The sequence below is a fragment of the Balaenoptera ricei genome, chromosome 14 (genome assembly GCF_028023285.1).
Source record: "Balaenoptera ricei isolate mBalRic1 chromosome 14, mBalRic1.hap2, whole genome shotgun sequence".
Classification (NCBI taxonomy): Eukaryota; Metazoa; Chordata; class Mammalia; order Artiodactyla; family Balaenopteridae; genus Balaenoptera; species Balaenoptera ricei.
Window position 1 is genome coordinate 6,875,451 of NC_082652.1, and position 24,083 is coordinate 6,899,533.

Consider the following 24,083-nt stretch of genomic DNA (forward strand, 5'->3'; position numbering starts at 1 on the left):
CACTGGCTTACTGAACGTGTTTCCCTGCTGCCTGGATTATCTCATTTATTCCTATAACATCTGAGGAGATGGGGACTAATACTAATCGTCCAGTTTACAGATTTGGAAACCAAGACTCAAAGAGGTTAAAGTACTTTACACGAGGTCATGTAGCTGGGAAGTTACTGCCCAGGATGCAAACACAGGCTTGATTCTAAGGCCTCAGTTCTTATCTGTGATGCTCTACGTACCCTGATTCTCCAAAAAGTGCAAATATTAATGAGTGCAATTTACTGTATGCCTTGCACACACCTATATATGTTGCCTCACCTTATCCCCATGGGATGGGCGTTATTATTATTCCCGTGGTTCACCCAAGCAAGTGCTGGCACAGTGGGGCTAAGGGGCTTGTCTAAGGCCCCAGCTGGAAAGTGATAAAAGTGGGACTTGAACCCAGGTGCCAAGGCCAAAACCACTCTGCCTCCCAAGAGAAGTCGGCAACGTTCAAGTGTCTGGTCCAGAATGCCATCTCAACAGCGTCTTTAGATCGGGGGCTCCTGATTCCTGTAACCCCGTGTAACGCTGCAACCCTGACTGGCCGCTGCCCTCTTAACAGCGGGGAGGGAGGAGGATTTCTGCACCTTGGAGGTGAGAGCTGACTTGGGAAACGAACCCGAGCATCCTGACTTCAGAACCGCAGACGCTGGGGTGTGGCCGTTGGAGTGCCAGAAGCTAAGTCCTTGGAGCCGGGCCCAGTGTGACCACAGACAGCAGAGACACGGCCACTCCCACACTGCAGGCTTCCAACTCCAAACCCAGCCCCAGAAGGAGCAGGCTTAGAGGCAGTATCTATCAGTCCTGGGCACTTGTAAACAGTGAATAATAGAAAACCACCCAAAATTTTCATCCTAATAATAGCTAACATTGATTACTGAGGATCATCTATGTGCAAGCACTTTTTATTTATTTATTTATTTATTTATTTATTTATTTATTTATGGCCGTGTCGGGTCTTCGTCTCTGTGCGAGGGCTTTCTCTAGCTGCGGCAAGTGGGGGCCACTCTTCATCGCCGTGCGCGGGCCTCTCACTGTCATGCCCTCTCTTGTTGCGGAGCACAGGCTCAGTAGCTGTGTGGCTCACGGGCCTAGTTGCTCCGTGGCATGTGGGATCTTCCCAGACCAGGGCTTGAACCCGTGTCCCCTGCATTGGCAGGCGGATTCTCAACCACTGCGCCACCAGGGAAGCCCCTGTGCAAGTACTTTTTATGTCTTAAACTCATCCAATCCTCACCATCACCCCGACACAAGCACCAGTATCATCTTCATGTCACCGAGGAGGAAAGTGGCACGCAGGGCGGTTAGGTAACCCGCCCAAGGTTACACAGATGCTAAGTGGCTGGAACCTGACGTTCTGTTCCAGGGCTGAGCACTTGGCCACCAGGCCACACTTCCCCTCCAACGTGAGGAGGTAGTAATACATGATGACTGAATCCTCCGGAAACCCCTGCAAGGCAGGTGGGCAGAGGCTGTTCCAAACTTGATGGACAAATTTCAGAGGGTAAGTGATTTGTTCAGGGTGACAGCTGACAAATGCTTAAAGCCGATCGACGATGGGAATGGATCTTCCGCCTGTAAACCAAGGACTCTACCCACAGTCCCAACCTGCCTCCAGTGCCCGGGGCTGAGGGAACTAAGCCTCTCAGGGGCAGGTGGTGGCATGTGCGGTGGGGACGGCGATCTGGGCTGGCGGCGGGGGCGGGGCGGGGTGGGGACACGACTTCCAGCACCATTGAGACGCCTACCTGAGAATCAAGTCTAGCACGTTAGAAACAACAACAATAATGACAATTACAACAGCTAAAATGTACACTACTTGCCAGGCATTGTTCTGAGGGGGCAACATGTTTAACTTTTAATCTCCACAAGCAACCTCTGACCCCCCCCCCACCATGATAAAAACGAAGAGACTGTCCCCTAGGAGGACAGTCACCAAAACTGATTCACACTGGTGTGTGGCCCTTTGTAAAATAAAACGGGAATTCCCTGGCAGTCCAGTGGTTAGGACTCCGTGCTCTCACTGCCGAGGGCCAGGGTTCAATCCCTGGTTGGGGAACTAAGATCCCACAAGCCGTGCAGTGTGGCTGAAACAAAAAACAAAACCAAACCAAAAAAATGCAACCTTTTTTCTGCCTCTGCCTTGTAAAAAACAAACAAAAAAACAGAAAGACACATGTAGCCTCGCCTGGCAATAAATATTTTAATTTTCATTTCATTTTTATGATGACAAATAATTTTCAAGTTTATTTCCTTCTTTTTTTTTTAAATACAAAGCTAAACCACAAACAGGTACAACCAAGACATTTTATCTCACATTTACACACTCCCATCGGATCCTCCTCCAATTCACTGACCACTGACCAGGCAAGTGTGGGGTGGGGGGAAGACTTTCTTAGGTAGCACCGTCGTGAGACCGGGGCGGGGGGCACTGAAGTTGAGGACAGGCTCTCATACCTGTCTCCATTCACATTTACCTGGGAGCAGGGGGCCAGGAGACCCCACGTCAAGGCTCCAGAGCCCCAGGCCCCTGAACTACAGGTTAACAGAAAGTGGGACTCGGTTCCCCTTTGGAAGGAAGCTATCTGCTCCTCCTGCTGTCACAGTCGAGGTGAAGACTTTACCCTTAGCCGTGATCCCTGGGCCGCTGGGCCCGCCCGCTCCCCTGCACTCCAGCAGCTGGGGTGGGGCCCTGCATTTCGGGGCTTGTAGGCTCACCCTTTGGTTCATGGCTGCATCTTCACAGGAAGGACACCAGGGGGTCTGACAAACAAAAGCCTTGACAGCAGGTCTGGAACTTTCAACCCAGCAGAATCAGGTTGGGGTGGGGGGTGGGGAGGTGGGAAATTGGGTAAGTGATTTCTGGTCCCACTACAAAACTTTATTTTTCATTAGAATAGTGTACCATCTCAAATCTCTTCTACAGAAACAAAACCAAGGGGGAGAAAAAAAGCCAAACTAAAAAAAAACCCCAAACAAAAACGCAGCCACGTCACTCACTTCAAGACCTATATACATGTAAGTTGTCTTCTGTGGTTTCTTTTTTTTCTTTTTTGTTTTTTGATTTTTATTATTTTTTTTAAAATAAGCTCAGTGTTCACATTTCTATAAAGAAATTAACCCAGTTTCGGGAACCCCTGCCGGCAGGGCTAGGTAAGCAGTGCTTGTCCCTGCCCACATCTGCTTTGATTCCCCGCCCTGATGCTTCGAGGTGCCCAGAAAAGCGGCAGCCCGTGGAAGAGTAAATCTAGGCCCGGCCCGTGAGCCACCGGGTCAGTAAGCTTTCGAGAAAGCAGAGGGGAAGACTATCTTACTGTGAAACCTTTTTAAAAAATATTCATACACTTCAATGTGCGCCTGTCGAGATGTCAGGAAAACAAGAGCTTGGGAACATCCCGTCCAGGCCGTGGGGAGGCAGCTCTTCCTCGCGCCCGCCTGGCACTGGGACGTCGGGGGTGAGGAGGGGAGAGAGTCCCGGCTCCTCGGGTGGACGCAGGCGCATCGCCCAGCTTCCTAGTTCGTGTTCGACTCTTTCCTCTAAAACCTGTGCTGAGTCTTTGACTGCATGCACGGGAAGCACAAACGTTCGACTTGTATGCAAAAAAGGTACAAAAACAACCAGAATATAAAAGTTTTGGTAATATAAGGCCATCTGTTCAAGTCCACCTTGGAAACCTGTAACAGATATTTAAATACTACAGTGAAAAGGCATCTTAATATACTTTTTTAAAAACATCTGAAGTAATCTGCTAAGATTAAATGTGTAAAAAAAAAAAAAAAGTCAATTCCCTTTGAGGGCACTTTGTCCATTGAAGAAGGGAGGGGGGAGGGGCGGGGCCGTGGGGTTAATGCTTCAGCCAGGGGTAGGCTTCGATGGAAGCCCGGCTGCGGTCCCCATAGTCGTACAAGAGCTCCTCCCCAGCCTCGATGTCGCGAGAGGCAATGAGGATGAGGTGAGGCACGCCGTCGATGTCGTGCAGTTTGGTTTGGCAGTTCCCACATTTACTGTGATTGATCAGTCTTCCCAGGCGATTTGTCTCTCTGGTTGCATCCACGCTGGCGGGGAGGGAGGGCGACAGAGGATTAAATTGATAAAAAGGGTTTTGAACCCAGTCAGAGTCATGCTTGCTCTCAGCTCTGGTGGGACGGTTATTTAGGGCCACGTTTTTGGGAAAGCGAAGTAACTCAAAAAAAATATCTTTAAGAGCCCAGAGAGGCACTCGGTGTGGGGTATCCCAGGCAGGGGGCAGGCCTAGACGGGAACGCAAAAGGCTCTTTGTGGAAGTTCTGCATAATAAATAAGTGAATAAAAATCAACTATGTTGACAGTGGGGGGAGGCCGTGCAGGTGTGGAGGCAGGCAGTACGTGGGAACGCTCTGTACTTTCCACTCAGTTTTGCTGGGAACCTAAAACTGCTCTAAAAAGTACAGTCTATTTAAAAAAAAGCAATCAGTGACACTGCCACACTGGGGACAGAGAAGTCAGCGATTCCCAGAGCTGTTCTGGCCATGGGTCCCAGAGGAGAGGCCAGGTGAGCCCCTACGCAGGCTTTCATGAGACTGGTCTACGTCTTGTCCCACGAGACGGCATCCAGAACCACTCCGATCCCCAAAATTAAACATGGGAAGTCGGGGAGCTGCATCACAGCTTTGAAAAAAAGGTAGCAAGAACTAAACAAGAAGCTGGAGCAGGAGAGTCAGCGTGCCCTCGGTGGCCCTCTGGCTGGACCTCTGCCGGGGGGGCGGGGAAGAGCCACTCGAAGCACCAGGGGACTTACCAGTAGGTTTTGCTCAGATACTGGAAATAGTACATGTAGCAGCCCGTGGAGGGGTCTTGCGCATACAGAGCCTCCCGCTTCTTGGCGTCGGTGATCTCGATGAGGTCCCCGTGGTATTCCACCACAAACTCGCCCCGGGAGAACTGCTTGGTGGCGATCACGCCCCTGCCTTTGCCGTCAATGAGGTCAATCTGTTGGGTGGTGCCAAGAGGGAGGGTTGGTTCATAACAGCAACAAACGCCACCGTGCAGGGCCGGCTTCCAGGGGGCGGGAGGCTTGCACCGCGTTCTTTGAACAGCTTTACTGCGGCAGGCCATAAAATTCACTCATTTCACACGTACAGTTTGGTGGGTATTAGTCAACATACACAGTTCTGCAACTATTGCCACAATCCATCACCCCAAAGAGTTCCCTTGTGCCCATCTGCAGAGCCTTGTTGCGCCAGATCCTGAGAGATCTGCTAGGTGGGTGCTGCCCCATCTTGCAGGTGAGAAAACGGGATTAGAGAGGCAGAGTCGTGTCCACGGCCACAAAGCTAGGAAGCCGTGTAGCACAGACTCAAATCCCCGTCCTGGCCTCTTCGGGGGAGTAGCAGGACCCAGCGTTCTGAGTCTCTCCTTTATCCCATAACTAACCCTCCTGGGTTTCTCCTCACTCCATTTTAAATGGAGATGGAGGGTGATTGCTTGAGGGGTCCAGACTTAAATTCAGATCCCCCTAGGGCAGCGGTCCCCCTCCTTTTTGGCACCGGGGACCGGTTTCGTGGAAGAGAATTTTTCCATGGACAGGGGTGGGGACGTTCAGGGGGTAACGCGAGCGACGGGGGAGCCGCAGATGAAGCTTCGTTCGCTCGCCCGCGGCTCACCTCCCGCTGTGCGGCCCGGCTCCTAACAGGCCGTGGACCGGTATTGGCCATGCGGCCCAGGGGTTGGGGGCCCCTGCCCCAGGGAATTCCCTGACAGTCCAGTGATTAGGACCCCCAGCTTCCAATGCAGGGGGCACAGGTTCGATCCCTGGTCAGGGAACTAAGATCCCGCAAGCCGTGCGGTGTGGGCAAAAAAAAAAAAAAAAAAAAAAAATTTCAGATCCCCCTCCGTGGTGGGTGGAAACTGAAGCTTTCCAACCCCTGGGTCCTAGCCCAGGGCCATCCGGCCACCACTATGGAGACTTGCTCCCCTCTCATCCACCCAGTGTCTGAAATATACGAAGAGAAAAGCAAATCTCCTGGGCATTGCCATTTCCCAGGAAAACAGTCTAGAAAAATTTGATCAGTTTGTCCTTTTAAAAGTTTCCCTAAGCATCATGGCTAAATGAAAGAAGCCAGATAAAACAGGCTACACATTCTATGATTCCATTTGTATGAAGTGTCCAGAATAGGCAAACCCATAGAGACAGCAAGCAGACTGGTGGCTGTCAGGGGCTGAGGGCAGGGAACGCGAGTGAGTGCAGATGGGTACGGGGTTTCCGTTTGGGAGGACAAAAAAGTTCTGGAACTAGACAGAGATGATGATCGCACAACTGTGACTGTAGGATGTACTTAACTGCACACTTAAAAATGGTTACAATGGTAAATTTTATGTTGCATGTATTTCATCATAATTTTTAAAAAGTTTCCTCAGGATAACATCTCATGTTTCCTTCGTGAGGCATTCCCTTTAACGATACTTTCAGCATTTGGTCCCTCGACAACCTGTAACGGCCCGCCTGGTCACAGTGACCAGCAGAGGGTTAAAGCCGCGCAGCTCCTATGTGAGCCTCTGCACCAGGGAAGGGGCGACTTCACAGCCTTAACCTCCACGCAGTGGGCCCTGCGGCCCCTTACCTTCATTCCTTCTTCTTTCCCACTTTCAATCAATTCGTCTATTCTTTTCCTTTCTTCAGACTGGGTGGGGAGGAAAGAAGGAATGAGACGTGCGTCAGCATTCTCTCCGAGGCCATTCCAGGAGCCCCGGCCGCCCGCAGGTCACGTGCAGTTGGCCTCCAGGGCATCGGTCCCGAAGGATGCCCAGGCCCCCAAGCCCCCGTCCTTTCCTCACTGCCCATCTGAGGCGGACCATTCGCCACCTGGGGTTTAAAGAGGCCAAGAGGGAGACAGTGGTGGCCCCAAGGGCAGAATCGGGCTTGTGGCTATGTTCTGTTTGGCCCACGCAGACTTTTAAAAAATATCGAAATTGCTGACATCTAAAAATCAGGACTCTGACTTCATACGACACCAGCCAGGGCTGATCAGAGAGGCTGCGCCCTTCAGACGGGGTGCGTGTGCCCACCGCCTGTTCACTGCGGAATCTTCTGGCCTAGAACAGTGCCTGGCACGTAGTGAGCCCTCAAAGCAACAACGGCCCCCCGCCGCCCCACACGCGCACACACAGCTACCTTGTTAAATGATGAATCAGTTACAAGCGTGCAGAAATAAATGGGAGTAATCATGGGAAAACTGGGATAGGCGACGGGGGACTTTCCTGCCGTGACAGAACCAGGCAGAGGAGACAAGCTGAGGAGAGCTGGGGCCGGGGAGAGGCCCTGAATGCACAGCCCTGAGTTTCACTCTGGAGGCTCGGGGGTTTGGGGCATGTGAGCAACCAGCTCTGAGCGTCCTCAAGAGGATTCTGGCAGCAGCCCACGGGGGACCCAGGGCCTGAGCGGGCGGGAAGGGAGCAAGGTGTGAACGAGGGTGAAGGCGGCGAACAGGAAGGAGGGACGGACTCGAGACGTTCCCAGCCGGAGTCAGCAGGCTGCTCTGCACGTCAGGCCCGGCGCTGGGCTGGGCTGGGCTGGGCTGGGCTGGGCTGGGCTGGGTGGCGGCTGGGCTGGGTGGCGGCTGGGTGGCGGCTGACGCAGCCAGGGCTCTGCCAGCACTGCAGTCCCTGCCCCAGTGCTGGCCGTCACCCCACCCACAGTCAGGCCAACCAGAGAAGGGGCACCCCCAGCGAAGCAGGGAGGGGTTCAGGGCATCTCCCCAAGGCCCAGTTTCCACCCTCCGGCGGCCCTGGCCTTGGACCCTAGACCTGAACCCAGACCTGCCCGCTCTGTCTCCAGCCACAGCGAGGTGTCTGCGGAGCTCTTTGTCTGTCTCACCCCCGCTGCCCACACCCAGCCCTGGGCCTCGGTTTCGGCCGGCCCCGGGGGGCAGGCAGCTCAGGCCTGACCTCACCCCTGAGACGAGGCCCAGCTGCCCCCCCCTCGGGCTTCACCTCTGCGGTCAAGAGACGCCGCCGCCCTGGCAGCCACAGCCCCAGCAGCCCGGCCAACAGCCGCCTCGCCGTCCTGGCCGGCGACCACCTGGCCGCGGTGCCCGCTCGGCAGAGCCAACACAAACGGCGGCGGGCACAGCGTGTGTCTCCCTCGCCACTGGCTCTGCGTCCAGGGACAGCGTGAGCTTTACTGTGCCGCCTGCTGCAGGGGCCGGCAGACCTGCGGCGCAGCCCGCTGCAGCCTCCACTGCCCCGACAGAGAGCCCCCGTTGTTGTTTTTAATTAAAAAGGCCAACTCAGCTGCCCGCCCCCCCCCCCTGCAGCCCACAGCGGCGCCTGGTGGAGCCCCAGGCTCCCCGTGTGGGCGCTGCGGCTCTGAGCGGGGCTGGGCGGCGTCCCGGGTTCTGGGGGCTGGCACCGCCTCGCCCTCTGCAGTGCTGTCTCTACGATGACCTCACACCGCCTCCCGCTGCAGGCAAACAGCTTGTAACAGCTTGTTCTTGGCTGAAAGACACTGCCTTTCTAAGGAAATAAAGCCAAAGCTTTTCTCTAGGGGGATAGATGGACCTCCCCCCCTCTTTTAAAGGAAGTCCTGCCAGTTCAGAGGTGGGGGGCGGAGAGAGGCTAGATCACCATCTGTACAGCCACAGCTCTCACATCAAAAGGCCGAAGGGGTCTGTGCCGGTTGAAAGGCCAGGGCCCCCCACCTCCCTTGTGGGGGGCAATCCTGAGCGCTACTCCCAAGCCTGCAGGTTACCCTGCCGCCCCCGGGGCGGGAGGGTGGACGGAAGCAGCCGGGGGCTGCAGGGCCCGGCCACACCCTGGGTTTCCCTAACAGAAAGGCAATAAGCACACCTCACTGCATCAAATATTGATCGACTGCACAGCTCAGCACTCTGCAAACACAGCAGGCGGGGGCCTCACAGCCTGGTCAGCGTTCCTGCCTGGTTTCCGCACGTTCCGAGGGACAGTGGCGGGGTGGGAAAGAGCAGAGAGGGGCCCCGGGAAGGGACAACACGGGGGAAGCAACAGTGACAATAGTTAACAGGTGCTCAGTGCATACCAGGCACGGTTCTAAGTGTTCTACATGCATTAACTTAAGAATGTAGCCCTCCCAACAACCGCACACGGTACTGCTTTATTATCCCATTTTACAGACAGGACAGAGAGGCACAGAGCAGTTAAGTAACTGGCCCGACATCACACAACCAGGAAGCGGTTCCCAAGCCACTGCTCTTCACTACCTCGAGACATGAAACCTCTGGACAGCAGAAAAACAAGCCTCCCAAGAGCACGCAGCCTTCACGGTCCTAGGCTCCAATGGCCCTGCCAAAGCCACTTTCATGGTAAGTCCTGACTTTCCAGGCCACATACTACAGGCGACAAGGCTCCTCCACAGAGGCATCGTAACTAAGCTTCATGGTGACCCAGAGCGTTATGACGACCCCCACTAGACCAAGGAGAATATCAAGGCCATGGAGGCCAAGAGACTTGTCCCAAGATGATACAAAGCAAGCTCAGGCTGGGCACGGCAAGCACTGCCCACTGGGATGCCCTGCCCCTTCCGAGAGCTGGAATCGAAACCACGTGACTCTACCTGCAGCTCAGCTTTGCTCTTCCTGGAGCTCCTTCGAACAGGGTAGAAATCTGTGAGTTTACGATTCTGCTGCGTTTTTCCTTGAGCTCTGGGGTGAGAAAGGAAGAGGAGAAAACAAGTATTAGCACCGAGACCACATTCACATCCAGGAGGCACACAACCCCTTAGCAGCAGCCTCCTTGGAAACCATGTCACTTCAACACCTCTGTCCACTGCGGCCCAGGGTCACTTAGGCTCACCTGCCCACGGGGGCCTCAGAGAGAATGTCAAAGACAGGCTGCCTACTCTCGGCAGGGAGTGGGCTCCTGAGCTCTGGACCCGTGACAGACCAAGATGCTGACAAACAGTGGTGTCCCCGGTGGCGACTCAGGAATCTGAGCCTTGACGGCTCAAGGGGCTGAGAGGGTGGGCGGCCTCACCCCGGCTGGCACTGGGCAGGCTGCCCTGTGTTAGGGGTGGCCTCCAGAGGGCACTTACTTTTTCCTGGGAGCCTGTTTGCCCCTGACGGGCTTTTTCAGGGCTTGCTTGGCGGCAGCTGCGTTGGGAGAATCACAAGACGAGGTCGGGGTTTTGGGAGGTTCTGTTGCTTCAGATTTTTGGTTTGGAAAAGGGGCCAGGGGACCTCTCCTGGCGTCTTTGATCTTCTGTTCCTCGGCCTTCACGGAGCTTCGTATTGCATTCCCAGAGTTTCTTTTCTCTGTGGGCAGAGGGTGGGGAGAGACAGGCTGACTCTGGACCCACCGGCTCCCACCTTCCAGCCCTCAGCCGCGTGCTAAGACAGGCGTGGAGAGAAGAGAGGGAGGGGATGTGTTGGGCAGTCGTGCCCTTGGGCTGTTAAGCTTGGTGTCCACTAACCAGTATCTTGGGCAAAGCATCTGGCTTTACTTTTTGACCCAGACACTGGGTGCAGCTTTTGGTCTTCTGCACCTTTTTTTTCTTTTTCTAGCTTTGTTGAGGTATAACTGATAAATACAATTAGAAGATATTTGAAGTGTTATACCACGATGAGTCAACATATACATTGTGAGTGGATCCCTCTCATCTAATTAATCAACACACTGGGGCTTCTGCATCTTGAGGGAAAGAGCCCTTGAAGCAGAAGCACCACGGCCGGCCACACTGGCGTGAGGGTTCGACCAATGGCTTTTCAGGAAATGGGCTGCAGACCCCAGGGAAAAAAGCTAAATTCCTAAAGGGTGGGCCAGTGTTGGTGGACAGGAGTAAGGCAATAAAGCAGAACCTCTCCCCAGCAAAGACCTCTTCCCCAAGACCTAGCTGCCTGGTGTGATTCATTTCAGACTCGTTTTCTTTTTTTTAAATTCCCTGTTCTAACAGGGTCGAAGCCCAGTATTCACAGTGGTTCCCAGCACGGTGCCCCGGCACCAGTCAGTGTGTTGTGAGGGACGTCGCCAATGACTTGTTACTAAAAATAGTTGTGGAGCACCAGTGTTGGACTATTTTTCCTCAAAAAAGATTTTACTTTTAACAAATAATTAAATAATATATTGCTGGTGGGAATGTAAGATGGTGCAGTCACTTTGGAAAAGAATTTGGCAGTTCTCCAAAATGTTAAACATAGAGTTACCATATGACCCAGCAATTCTAGTTCTAGGAATCTATCAAGAGAATTAAAAGCAGATGTCCACACAAAAACCTGTATATGAACGTCTGCAGTAGCTTACTGATAATATGGAAATATCAAAAAATGGAAACAACCTGAACATCCATCAAATGATGAATGGGTAAATAAAATGTGGTACATCCACAGGATGGAATATTATTCAGCCACAGAAAGGAACGAAGTACTGACACAGGCTACAACATGGATGAACCCTGAAAACATTATAACGAGTAAAAGAGGCCAGACACAAAAGGCCACATATTAGATGATTCCATTTATGTGAAATGTCTGGAATAGGCAAATCCATAGAGACGGGAAATAGATTAATGGCTGCCTGGGGCTGGGGGAAGGGAGGAATGGGGAGTGACTGTGAATAGGTTACAGGCTTTCTTTTTGGGGTGATGAAAATGTACTGGAGTTTAACAGAGATGATAGTTGCACATATCTGTGAATATGCTAAAAACCACTGAATTGTACCCTTTAAAATGGTGAACTTCAGGATATCAGAATTATATCTCAATACACAAAAGAGAAAAATAAATACATCAGCACCCATCCAGACCATTCTTGCTCCTTGTACGCCCTCTTGGGTGGAGTTAAGGCGTCGGGCATGACCCTAGAAGTGGGTGGTGCTCGTGAACATCAGCTGTCATGCTGAGTCTGCATCAAGGCAGGAAAAAGGTCTAGAATCATGGACAAGAATCTGGACCTTGGGGTCTCCTCCAATGTTCCTCCAGCCCCCAATTCTGACTGTCGCCATGTAGTAACACTACGAGTCAAATCAGCTAGCTTGTGTCCCGTGTCCCCATTTAGGACAATCTACATCCCGCCCCGTTCCAGAAGGGATGTGAGACTGGCTGAGCGCCATCTCAAAAGAGCCCCTTCCCCAACCCAGTGTGGCGAGTGCTGTCCTGAGTGCTGCCTAGGCGGAAATGCGGGGAGGGGCAGGCCGTGATGCTCGCAGGCCAGTGGAGAACAGGCTGACGTACGGAGAGCTCACAAAGCCGCCCCGACTCCTTTTTTTTTGGCCGCGCTGCACGGCTTTTGAGATCTTAATTCCCCCGAACAGGGATTGAACCTGGGGCCCACGGCAGTGGAAGCGCCGAGTCCTAACTACTGGACCACCAGGGAATTCCCGCACAAAGCCCATCTGCACCTGCTCTTTTAACTGATCTTCAGAACGGTCCTGTAGGACTCCTCTCTCTCCCACTGTACAGAGAGAACTGAGGCTCAGAAAAGAGTAGCAAACTGCCCACGTCCCTTCCTCTCATAAATGGCAGAGCTAGGACTGGAACCTAAATCATGTGAAGTAACGTCACCCTGTGCACCAGGGGGAATCAGGCAGAGGGCTGGCTCCTGCCCTTGGGTCTCAGATCTGGCCCAGAGGCTGGGCCACCCCATCCCTCGTGGCACTTTCTGTTAACGGATACAAAGCTTCCTTATACGGAGCTGGTGATAGCCAGAGCTCTGCTTCTCTAAGGCGAGGTTTAATCAGAAGGAAGCACGGTGAACTGGGGGAAGCTCACACGCACCAGCGCCCCCGCCCCGCCCTCAGCTTTAAAAGGGAATATTTGGGTTAGAGCAAGATTTGGAAGAGGTCTCAGCATGTTCTCCAGGGCGAGACAGAATTTTCAATAACCATTAATTTTCTTGCTCAATATTTTAACCCCAAATCTCATTCCAGAGTATGATGCTCCAGAGACCAGCACTGAACACTTGAGTAGAAAGAAACTTTAGAACTGAGGTCAAGGCCAGCTCATAAAAGGGAAAGAAATCAGTTCCTTAGGTTCACACGACTCAGCGGGAGTGCAAGCAAGCGCATGGTCTGGACAACCTAGACTCATAATTTCTGTACTTTTAGCACCTGTGAGCCTCTCTAACAACAGGCCAGGTGCCGTATTTTTGCAACTTGGCAAGATAATCAAGCCTGAAGGACACGCAAACTCTTGTGAAAGCAGGGAGAACCTGTTAGACCAACAGGGCACACGCCCTGGAACAGGCAGCTCTTTCCCCTGTGTCTGTGTTTCCTAGCAGCAAGACAAAACATGGTTCAAACCTTTTGAACTTCGGCTTGAAAAGACTGGATAAAAATTTAGCACATTTACATTATTCTGCAGGATGCGAGCCGGCCAGCTGTAGTCAGAACAGGGCCATTTCAGAGGCTTACCGTCGCGTTTCCTGTAGATTCCGGCTAACGGCTTCCCCTGGCATTTGACTTCGTGATGTGCAACTGAGTTCTCTTCCTGAAGGGGGGAACGCATTCCAGAGCATTTGTTCGGGCTCATGTAGGTATAGATCTTTGATTGCCCGGTAAATACATTCTCCTAAAACGACAAATGCATATTCTGAAAGAGGCTTGAAAAAGAAGATCCCACAAGATTTAGGCAGACGAGGGGGCAATCAGAATACAAAAGACAAAAAATAGACAACATCTCTCAAAAACTGGGCTACTAGGTGAAGCCAGCCCCAGCAGAGCAGTGGAAGGTTCAGAATCCCCCAGGTCCAAGTCCGTCTCTAATTCCATTCGCTAAGGGGGGACATCTGGACAGCAGAACCAGCTGTCCACAAAGGTCTATATAAGAAGGAGGCAACCTACCAGTAGCAAGGAGGTCAGAAGGACCAGGGTAAACAAGGCCGGGATTGGAAGGGCTGGCCTAGTGCAGGAGCCGACTGCCCTGGCAGGAGCTGCAGGGACTCTGGCACAGAAGCGGGCCTCAGGGAACCTGATCAACCACTTCTCAGTCCTGAGGTCAGCTGGCAGGACTTGCCATTACTGCCTGAGCCTTCTGTGTGCCCAAGCCTGGCCCCTCTCAAATCATGCAGCCCAGCAGCCTCCCAGGACTGCGGGACTGGGCTGCGGTTGGGGTAGTTCTCTCGGGCTAACTGGGGGGTGCGGAGCTAATGGAAGAAACGCCTAGAGCCGGCGCATTTAGGGCGGTTACTCGACTGCGGTGGGCAGACCGGTGGGGCGGACAGGTCACTGCTGGTGTCTCTGGGTGTGCGGCCTCTCCTCTGAGTAAGCAGAGACGGGAGGAGGGCCTTCCCAGAAACCCTGCCGAGCCTTTCTGCCTGGTGAGCCATTCAACACCAAGTCAGCGAGACCCCGTGACCTACCCGAGGGCCCCGGGCAGGCCCCGCACACTCTGGGGAAGGCGGCCACCACCGGGGTGGCTGGGTCTCGGGGCATGGAAATGCCATAAAGACACAAACTTTTCCGAGGTCAAACACTGCCAGGGTCATGGCGGAGCGGGCGTGGACGCCACTCCCAGGCAGGCAGCAGAAAAGGAAGCTGCCCGGCCGGGCGCCCCGCCCGCACCCCCGCCCCAGGGCCGCGGGGGCGCCCACGTGCTCTCGGAGCGGGGCCGACAGGGGCGCCCGGCCGCACGGCCCCTCGGGGCGCGCCGAGCGAGTGCGGGGAGGGTGCCTGCTTACCCCGTTGGTGCGGGGCCTCCCCGGGCCCCTCCGCTCCACCATCTCCGGGCCCGGGGCCGTCGCTGCCACCGCCGCCGCCGCCGCCGCCGCCTCCACCGCGCGGGGCTTGGACATCTTCCTGCCTGGAGAGGGGGACCCGGGGGAAGCGGGGGAGGGGGCGCTCAGGGCGCGGCGGGGCGGGGAGCGGGGCCGCCCGGGCCGGGCGCCGCAGCGGCGCCTCCCGCCGCAGCCATGTTCCGAGGGCCCGGCGGCGGTGGGCCGCCCGCGCCGCCGGGAGGCCGGGGCCGGCCGGCGGGGCCGGGCCGCGGCCCGAGTCGCCCTCCCGCCGCCCGGCCCGGCCGGGCCCCGCGCGCCGCCCGCCCCCCGCGCGGCCGGGCCCGACACACCCACCTGCAGCCCGGCCAGGCCCATGGCGGCGCGCCCCGCGCACTCGCCCTCGCCGCGGCCCGGCCACCAGCGCTGCCGCTGCCGCTGCTGCTGCTGCTGCCGCCGCCACCAGCGCCGCCGCGGCGCCCCGGGGAAGGGCCGGCGGCGCCCCACGGCGCCCCCTTCCCCCATGGCCTGCGAGGCAGAGCCCGGCACCCGCGCGCCGCGGCAGCCCCGGCCGGCCCGGGACCGAGGACGCAGGGAGGGAGGCGCTGGCGGCGCGTCCTCCGCGGCCCGCCCGCTCGCCGCTGCCGCCACCCACCGTCCGCTCCCGGCCGGGGAGGGGGCTGGCAGGGGCGGCGCTGCGAGGCTCCTCCGGAGCGAGGGAGGGAGAAGGGGAGGGAACGAAGGAGGGCGGGCCCCGCGGCCGCGAGGAATCCCGACTCGGGCGCGCCCCCTCTCGCGCGTCCTTAGCCACTCGGGGAGGAAGGGGTGGGAAACATGATAATGACAGCCCGGGCTCTCGGCCGGCCAGGCTCCTACTCTCGCTGGCTCAACGGCTATTTCGGGAGACCCGTTCGTGCCAGGCGCAGTCGGCAGCGGTGAACGCGACAGGCGAGAGCCCTCCTGTGTGCCCGAGCCTGTGCTCACGGAGCGTTTTCCTGGGCATTTAACCTTCCCGGCAAGCCCCTGGGGGCCAGGTCCTGTGGCTAACCCGTTTATGATGCGGATACTGAGGTTCCAAGGAGGTGCAGGGGCTTGTCCAAAGCCACAGAACTAGAAAGCGATCCGGTCAGGTGTCAAACCCAGGCGGTCTGCACCTGACCGGTCCGGACCCTGGGGAAATAGAGCCAGGAATTATAATGGTATGTTTGCTGGGTGCTTCTCTTGCATACCTTATGCCATTCAGACCTCACAACGGCCCTTTGAAGGTAGACACCATTATTTTCTCTTCCACAGACAGGGAAAACAACCTCGGAGAAGTGAGGAGCTTGGCCAAGTTCTCAGAACTAGAAATAGATTACCAGGCCAACAGACCAGAGCCTACACTCCCGGCCACTAACTTCCAGATTACAGGTGAGGAAATAAACATGGAGGAGCAAATGGTGTTGCAGAGGGTTTAGCAAGTCACCCAGGTCTCCTGTCCCCGCACGAGGAAATGTCCTGGGAGGCAGGGGTTCCAGTATACCTTACTGCCCTGAACCACTGTGCTGTAGCCATTAGGGTTTGAGGGCCCGTGGCCAAAAGAGTCCCTGTATTTGTGCAAAGTCATAATGCAAACAAGACACCTCGGGGCATCTAGCCTTGGGTTATGGCCTGGGAGGCAAAGATTGGGTATCTCTCCCTGCATCTGCCCCAGAGGTGCTTTGTGACCATGGCCAAGTCCCTTCCCCAGACTAGGCCTCAGCATCCTCGTGGATAAAAACTAAGAACTATGAATTCCATAAGGTACCCAGGGCACCTTTGACATCCCCAGATAAACAAATGGCTGTCACTTTAAGTAGCTGCCTCCCCTTAGAAGGGATAAGACAGTGGATTAAATGGCAAGACACTGCTCAGGACAACACCTCCCAAATCAGCTCATGCTTTAGAATCCTTCAGAGCAGGGCTGGGGAACCACTGCCATACCCATCCAACCACTGACTCCAGTGGGGTAGGGTAGTCTGCCCACTTGAATACCCAAGCGACTATGCAGAGAGTTAGGATTCTAAAGTGACACTCTGACACCCAGGTTGAGCCATCTGAAACAGTGTCTGTTACCTCTGCAGGGCAGAGAAGGTTTGTAGTTTGTTGCCAAACTATCATTGGAATCATGGTCTGGAGGCAGGAAGCAGCTGCTCAGATCAGCTTGTCCATTTCTCATACTGTTTTAACTCCCTCGCCCCCACTACACACACATACTCAGGGCTATAGCTTTCTCCATCATAGCCCACAAAATGCAGGGGATACGTTAAAATACAAGTCTAGCACCCATTTCTCTCAACTCTGCAGCTCTAGTAGCTAGAAAATGTAGTTCAAATCCTTCAGTAAAGTTTCAAAACACTTTGTTTTGTCTGTACATGAGGTGTTCACATGTGCATAACAAATACATATACCCAATCACAGAAATAAAAACTCTTAATGTTGCCCAGGGTCTCATAGAAATAGAATCCAACAGCAATGATACTAATAGCTCGCACTTACTGAATGTTTACTGTGTCAGGCCGTACAATAATGCATTATTTAATTTAACCTTCCCAACCATTTATGAGAAGGTACTATTCTATTTCACAGATGTAGAAATCGAGGCTTGGGGAAAATAAATCACTTGCCTAAGGGTCACATGACTGAGATACTGATGGATATGAGGATACTTCAGCATAAAAAAAATGTATATTGCTTTCCTCAAACTCAGACACTAAAATAACAATTCATTCATTCAACAAGCATTTATTGACTACCTACTGTGTTCCAGGCCCTGGGCTAAAGACACAACAATGAACACAGACAGAGATGGAGCACACTGAGGCGAGAGGGGTGGGTAGGCCCGTTACAGGCCAGGGTGAGGACTGTGGATTTGATCCTAAGAACAAAAGGGGAGTTTAGGGGCGGAAGGAGTGGTGAGAGTCACATGATAAAAATCTGTGTTCTTGGGGACCACTCTAGCTGCTGAGGCACAATAAATTGGAGATGGTCACAGTGGGAAGAGGGAGACCAAGTATGAGGCCATCTGACAGTGGCAGTAGAAACGGGGAAAAGTAGATGGATGGATCCTGCCCAAAGTAATATCCTTGAGGCTGTAAATATTTACATGATTGTAAAACTTCAAAACCAGAGAGGAGTTACCCGGTATCTGAACATTTTGTTCATGTGACTCCGCAGGGCTCTCAAAGTGAACTACAAGTTAGGAACGAAGACCTCTTTTCTAGAAGAAAAAGACTGACTCTTCATGGTGGGGGGAGGGGGTCATGTGAGTCACTGAGAATCACTAACCAGTACATTACAAAGGTGATTTGCAACCTGTTATAGTAGAAGCTGGGAACACTCATCTTCACTTTGGCTAAATAAGGGAGGTAGAGTGGAACAAGCAAAGACACAAAATGGCCAGAGTCTGGACAGTGACTTTGGACTTCAGCTTCCACCTCTGAAAAATGGAAGTAGCAGTTTGTAAAGATTAACTGACATAATAAAGCACCTGGCCCTCAACGGTAATTATTACTTGCCCATATTAAGTATTTAAGTATTTCAATGGCAGAGTGGTTCACTTTGTTTCCCCCCACAGATTAATTAAAGCAAGCTATTTTTTTTTTTTTTTTAATGCACTATTGTTAAAACAGGTAGTTTAAATGATTTTGCTGTGATGGGAAAAATGAATCAGGGAAGCATAGCTTTATTAATATTTGTCAGATAAATTAGTCAGATATTATTAAGTATACTTTTAGATGCTTAACCCTTTTCTGAAGAAAAATATTTAAGGCATCTTACTTTTCTGTGTGGACTGGGTTACGAAGCTCTTTAACATGAAGTTCACTATGCCTCATTTCTTAATCATAATCTAGGTAAATCTTGTCCCAAAAGACCGTAAAGGGATGCTGGGAGAATAAATGATCCACCTGGGTGCCGGGGCTGAAAACAAAGAAGCCCAATAAATATTTGCTGAATGAATCCTTATTTTATTCATTATGATCGCCATAGGGAGCATACTGCATTAAGGCAAATTCCTACTAATATGTAATACCCTGAGAATTTTGAGAAAGATGTAAAACCTCAACTTATTTCTTTTAAATTATAATTCAAGTGAACCATCACGCTCAAGTTTTTGCATGAAGGAGACACAGCGGCTGGAAATGACCAGCGGTTGTAGATCACTTTGCCACATAACGTGGGTCTTACTGTCCTGACAGCAAACTAACTGCGAAGAACTTCAGGCAGGGACATCGCCTCCCTCGCGGCTGCACAAACCCACCCAAGCCATCTCCCGTGGGCAGGAGTCCTGATCAGCTGCGGCGCGAAGGGCCGCCCCGGGAGGTGCCAGGGGACCTGTTTCACCCCAAAGTGGGCCAGCGGGGCCCGTCCCCGCCCCGGCGGCGCAGAGCTGACTCAGGGAGTGGGGAGGGAAAGGAAGGCGCCTGCTGCGGGGTCCACTCCGACGCGCTCCCCACCATGTAGGTTACCGATCTGCGCCCTCGCCTCGGGGTCACCTCCTTTCCTAACAAGAGAGAGCCCTTAAGCAGGCGAAGCCTCGCCCTCCCCCCATTTGTATCAATGACAACGATTCCCTGGAGGTGCCCTGCGCTTTAGTTTCCAAACAGCTTTGACATATGGCCCCGTTGCGTCGGGAGAGGCAGGCCACCGGGTGCCCACACTTTAAAGAGGAGAAACCGAAGCACGGGAGTGGGAGGGGTTTCTGGGAGCTTCGGAAGCGAGGGTGGGGACGAGGTGGGGAAGGTTCCGCAGCCCCGCACCCCCGCTCGTCCCCGCGCTCCGTGCGAGCAGCTGGCGGGAGAGCGCCTCCCTGCCGCAGCTCCCGCCACCTCAGTCCCGCCTCCAGCGCGACCCCCTATCCCAGCTGCCCCGGCGCTGGCCACCCGGGCCAATACCTCTAGCCATGGCCGCGCTCTGTCACCGCCTAGGATCTCCCGGGAAACGCAGCTTTCGAAAAAAGTTACAATTGTAGCCAACTGCTCCGCCGGACCCCGGCTGCTGCCCTGATTGGCGCCGCTGCCCGCCTTTCCCCAGGCTTCCTGCCGTGATAGGCGAACTCGAGAGGGAAAGCCCGCCCTTCTCCCCGCCTCCCCGGCGGGGGCGGGGCGAGCGGCCGCACTTCATACAAACGCTTTCAGGACAGGTCCCAGCGGAGGACGTGGGAGGGGGTTTAAATTTTACCGTCTCCCCACGTTGATTGGCTGCGCTGGAAGGACATCCGCGCTGCCATTGGGAGGCCCCAAACTCCGCCCTCTTCGGGTGCTGCAGCTCCGCCCCGGGGAGATTTATTAGTCACGCGGCTGGAGGCCCGGCCTCGGATTAGACCCACTCGGGACTTCCGGTTTTTTGGGCGTTTGACCGGAACCCGACCTTTGACCCCTCGACCTCCCCTTATGACCTGGGAAGCCTAGGTCCCAGCAGTTTAACATCTGCACCACCTTGACCTTTCCAGCAGTTTAATCCATTCATTCCTAAATTGAAAGGTTTATCGAGTCCACTCTTACAGTATTCAAAACCCGCGGGCACAGTTCTTACCAACTGAGTCAGCCTCGCTGAGCCACAGCAATCCTAGCCCAACATACCCCAACCGTTTTACAGATGGGGAAAGAGAGGACCAGCAGGAACAGGTAACTAACTTGCTGCCCAGTGTCACCCAGCAATTTAATTGCAGGTCCTGGATCAGCCTTTTGACTGTTAGTCCACTAGAGGGCTACCTTAACCCCACGGAAACAACCGGGCACCTTTCTCCACCCAGGGGAGCTCGGTCGTAAGGTCCCAGAGAAACACAGATGTCCTGGGTATTCTTTGCTTTGAACACAGGTAAGGTGTCCAGTTACAGCTCTTCCCTGGGGACCCCTCCTGGACATATGAGGAGAGGTCACTCATCCATTCTCTCTCTTCGGTCCCCAAGAAGAGTTTGGAATCCCCACCATTGCTCAAGTACCCTACCATTGCACCAGGAAAGTAGGAGAGCAAAATAAAGTGATATATGTGAAAGCACTGGGAAAAGTAGGAAGCAACACTTCTCACTCACTGTGTGCCCTTTGGTGTATTATTTCAGCTCTCTGTCCCTCTGTTTACCCAGCTGTCAAATGATGGAGTCAGCTGTGATCTCCAGGTTTCCTTCCAGCTTCCATAAATACACAGAGGTTTTTACTTTCTCTAAAATGCATTAATTCAACATTTATTGAGCTGTATACCTGACACTGTCTGGTCCCCCAAGGATACAGTGGCGAATAAGACAGATCCCTACATTTTTTAGGACAGAAACTAACAAGAAATCACTTTTTAAATATTAAATAGCTATTAATGCTATGGGTAAAATGAAAACAGGGAATTTTACAGAGTGTGAGTGGGGAGATCATTGCTTCTATGGATTGGTGAAGTCAGAGAAATCCTCTTTGAGTTGGTGGCTTTAAGTTATACCCTAAATAAGTGAGTCCCAAGGGAGAAGGTACTTGTAGATAGAGGGAATAGTGAGTGCAAATGCCCCAGAAGTGGGAATAAGCTTTGTTGTCTGGGGAAAGAAAAAGAAACCCAATGTGATCGGAACTGAGTGTATGATGAGAATGGAGGGGATCAGGCTGGGAAGGAAGGCAGGGGCTAGATCACATAGGCCCTTGAAGCCTGTGCTGGTCTCTCAGCTCCAAATTCACTCTTCTCCACCCTGCTCTGCAATATTTGGGCTGCAAATTGTAGTGCACCTTTGTCAGCTAGTGTTAGGTTCTGTCAATAGGTGAGGATACAGGGAGACTGGAAGGCAGGGGGAGGGACTCACTCCTGCCTGTTTGCTTGCTATTCCTGTCAGGGTAAGTAATGACATTTTGCTTCTGACAGGCCATTTGGTTCATTCTCCAGGCTCTTTCCAGAAATAGCCTCAGTGTGCTACCTCAGAAGTACCAGCAGCAGCCCCTCTTCAGAGTTCTGAGCCCCAGCTTTGCAGGGCCCCTCCCGTAAGCTCTTGAAGGGCCAGTGCCAACGTCATGGTGCCCCTTTCTGAGAGGCATAAGAACCAGCCCTCCAGGAATCCTCTTCTGATTCTTCTTCTCTGCTAACCCCAACGGGTCTCTTTGTTCTCCAGCCCTAGAAATGGGAGCTGCTTCCTGCAGTTATTATTAAATGACTTCAGTGTTCCCTTTCTGCTTGTTTGGTCCTCCACCACCTGTTTAATGAATTTCCTATTTTAAATTCTGTTTTCCTGACCGGACCCTGATGGACACAAAAGCCATTAGTAAGGACTGAGACTTTTATCCCAAATCTGATAAGAAGCCACTACATGGTTTTAAGCCAAGGGTAGATGGATAGATTGGTCAATCTGAACAGCAATTTTGCAAACAGTTATGCAAACAGAAGGATTGCAAATAGCTACAGTTACAGTAATCTAGTAATCTGCATTGAGACTCAGGATCTTGGAAAAATGTGACATGCTTCAGGACTGCCTGCTTACCGATCTCCATCCTCCTAAGATGACGTGGGTGAAATCACACCAGTGCTGAGATGACTTTCCTTACTCTAGGGTTATCTTTGCATTAATATTTGCTCCAGGCTTTTGCTATTGTTTAATACTTTTTTATTAGCATCAGTTCTTTTTTTTTAATGGAAGGTTTTTTTAAAATTTATTATTTACTTATTTATTTTATTTTTATTTTTGGCTGCGTCTGGTCTTAGTGTGGCACTCCGGATCTTCGTTGCGGCACGCGGGCTTCTCTCTAGTTGTGGCACGTGGGCGCTGTAGTTTGTGGCACACGGGCTCTCTCACTGAGGCATGCAAGATCAGAAGTTGCGGCGCGCGGGCTTAGTTGCCCTGCGGCATGGGGGATCTTAGTTCCCTGACCAGGGATCGAACCCGTGCCCCCTGCATTGTAAGGTGGATTCTTTACCACTGGACCACCAGGGAAGTCCCAGCATCAGTTCTTAAAAGGTTCTACTGAATGGGACATGTATTCCACAGCTGGTGACCACTGTGATCTACTAATTCCTTCCATTCATCTGTGAGTATAAATAATATACATACCTTTTCCTATTATATGTATGTGTGTGTATATATATAAAAATATGTATGTATGTATGGATAGATATACACAGATACATAAATATATAAACTTCCCCCATATGTATACATACACGTATATGTTAATATGTGCAATATGCATATATACAATATATGTAATATACTTGGAATGCAAGCAAGTGAGGGTAAAACAATACTCTTTCTACCTCATAGGTTTATTGTTAGAATTAAATGAGAGAGGGGAATTCCCTGGCAGTCCAGTGGTTAGGACTTCGCCTTCCAGTGTGTGTGGGGATGCGGATTTGACTCCTGGTTGGGGAGCTAGGATCCCACATGCCTCGGAGCCAAAAAAACAAAACATAAAACAGAAGCAATATTGTAACAAATTCAATAAAGACTTTAAAAATGGTTTACATCAAAGAAAAAATCTTAAAAACAAAACAAAACAAAACCTTTAGGGACTTCCCTGGCCACCCAGTGGTTAAGTCCGTGCCTGCACTGCAAGGGAACATGGATCCAATCCCTGGTCAGGGAACTAAAGATCCTGCTTGGCACGTTGCGTGGCCAAGAATATATAATAAAATATAATAAAATAAAATAGAGAAGTTAAAAAAACACTTTAAAAATTAGTTTAAATATATACATGAACCTTTCAAAATTCCATTTTAATTAGTATCTATATTGGTCAAGATTGTTTTTTCCTTTTAATTTAAAAAAAATTATTTATTTCATTTATTTATTTTTTTTATTTTTTAAAAAATAAATTTATTTATTTATTTATTTATTTGGCTTTGTTGGGTCCTTGTTGCTGCGTGCGGGCTTTCTCTAGTTGCAGCGAGCGAGGGCTACTCTTCGTTGCGGTGTGCGGGCTTCTCCTTGCGGTGGCTTCTCTTGTTGCAGCTCATGGGCTCCAGGCACGCAGGCTCAGTAGTTGCGGCGCATGGGCTTAGTTGCTCCACGGCATGTGGGATCTTCCCAGACCAGGGCTCTAACCCGTGTCCCCTGCAATGACAGGCAGATTCTTAACCACTGCGCCACCAGGGATGCCTGGTCAAGATTGTTTTGGATTGCAAATGAGAGAAACAAAGCTCAACCTAGTTTAAGAAAATAAGGGAGGAGTTCCCTGGCAGTCCAGTTGTTAAGACTCCACACTTCCACTGCAGGGGACACGGGTTCGATCCCTGGTCGGGGAACTGAGATCCCACATGCTGTGCAGTACAGCCAAAAAAAAAAAAAAAAGGGAGTTTATTGTCTCTCATAACAGAAAAGCTCAGGGTTTGAGTAGATTCAGGCATGACAGGATGATCCAGGGACTCAAAGGATGTCATTAGAAGGTCATCAGGGTTTAGTCTCTCCCTCTCTCTCCCCA

At 52.4% G+C, this 24,083-nt stretch overlaps 1 protein-coding gene across 4 annotated transcripts; it reads right to left on the reverse strand.

Annotated features, from left to right (window-relative positions):
* Positions 1–2,217: 2,217 nt before the first annotated feature.
* Positions 2,218–19,666, reverse strand: KMT5A (lysine methyltransferase 5A). Of its 4 annotated transcripts, none has more exons than XM_059894090.1 (8): positions 19,599–19,623; positions 14,653–14,774; positions 13,388–13,544; positions 10,077–10,296; positions 9,600–9,687; positions 6,634–6,693; positions 4,812–5,002; positions 2,218–4,089 (listed from the first exon to the last, which is right to left on the reverse strand). In XM_059894090.1, the coding sequence occupies exons 1-8, from the start codon at positions 19,606–19,608 to the stop codon at positions 3,879–3,881; spliced, it is 1,059 nt and encodes a 352-aa protein (XP_059750073.1). In that variant the 5' UTR covers positions 19,609–19,623; the 3' UTR covers positions 2,218–3,878. The 4 variants fall into 4 exon arrangements, with proteins under 4 accessions (XP_059750073.1, XP_059750076.1, XP_059750074.1 ...); XM_059894093.1 differs by lacking the exon at positions 19,599–19,623 and adding an exon at positions 15,043–15,129; XM_059894091.1 differs by lacking the exon at positions 6,634–6,693 and having other exon boundaries at positions 19,599–19,666.
* Positions 19,667–24,083: the final 4,417 nt, after the last annotated feature.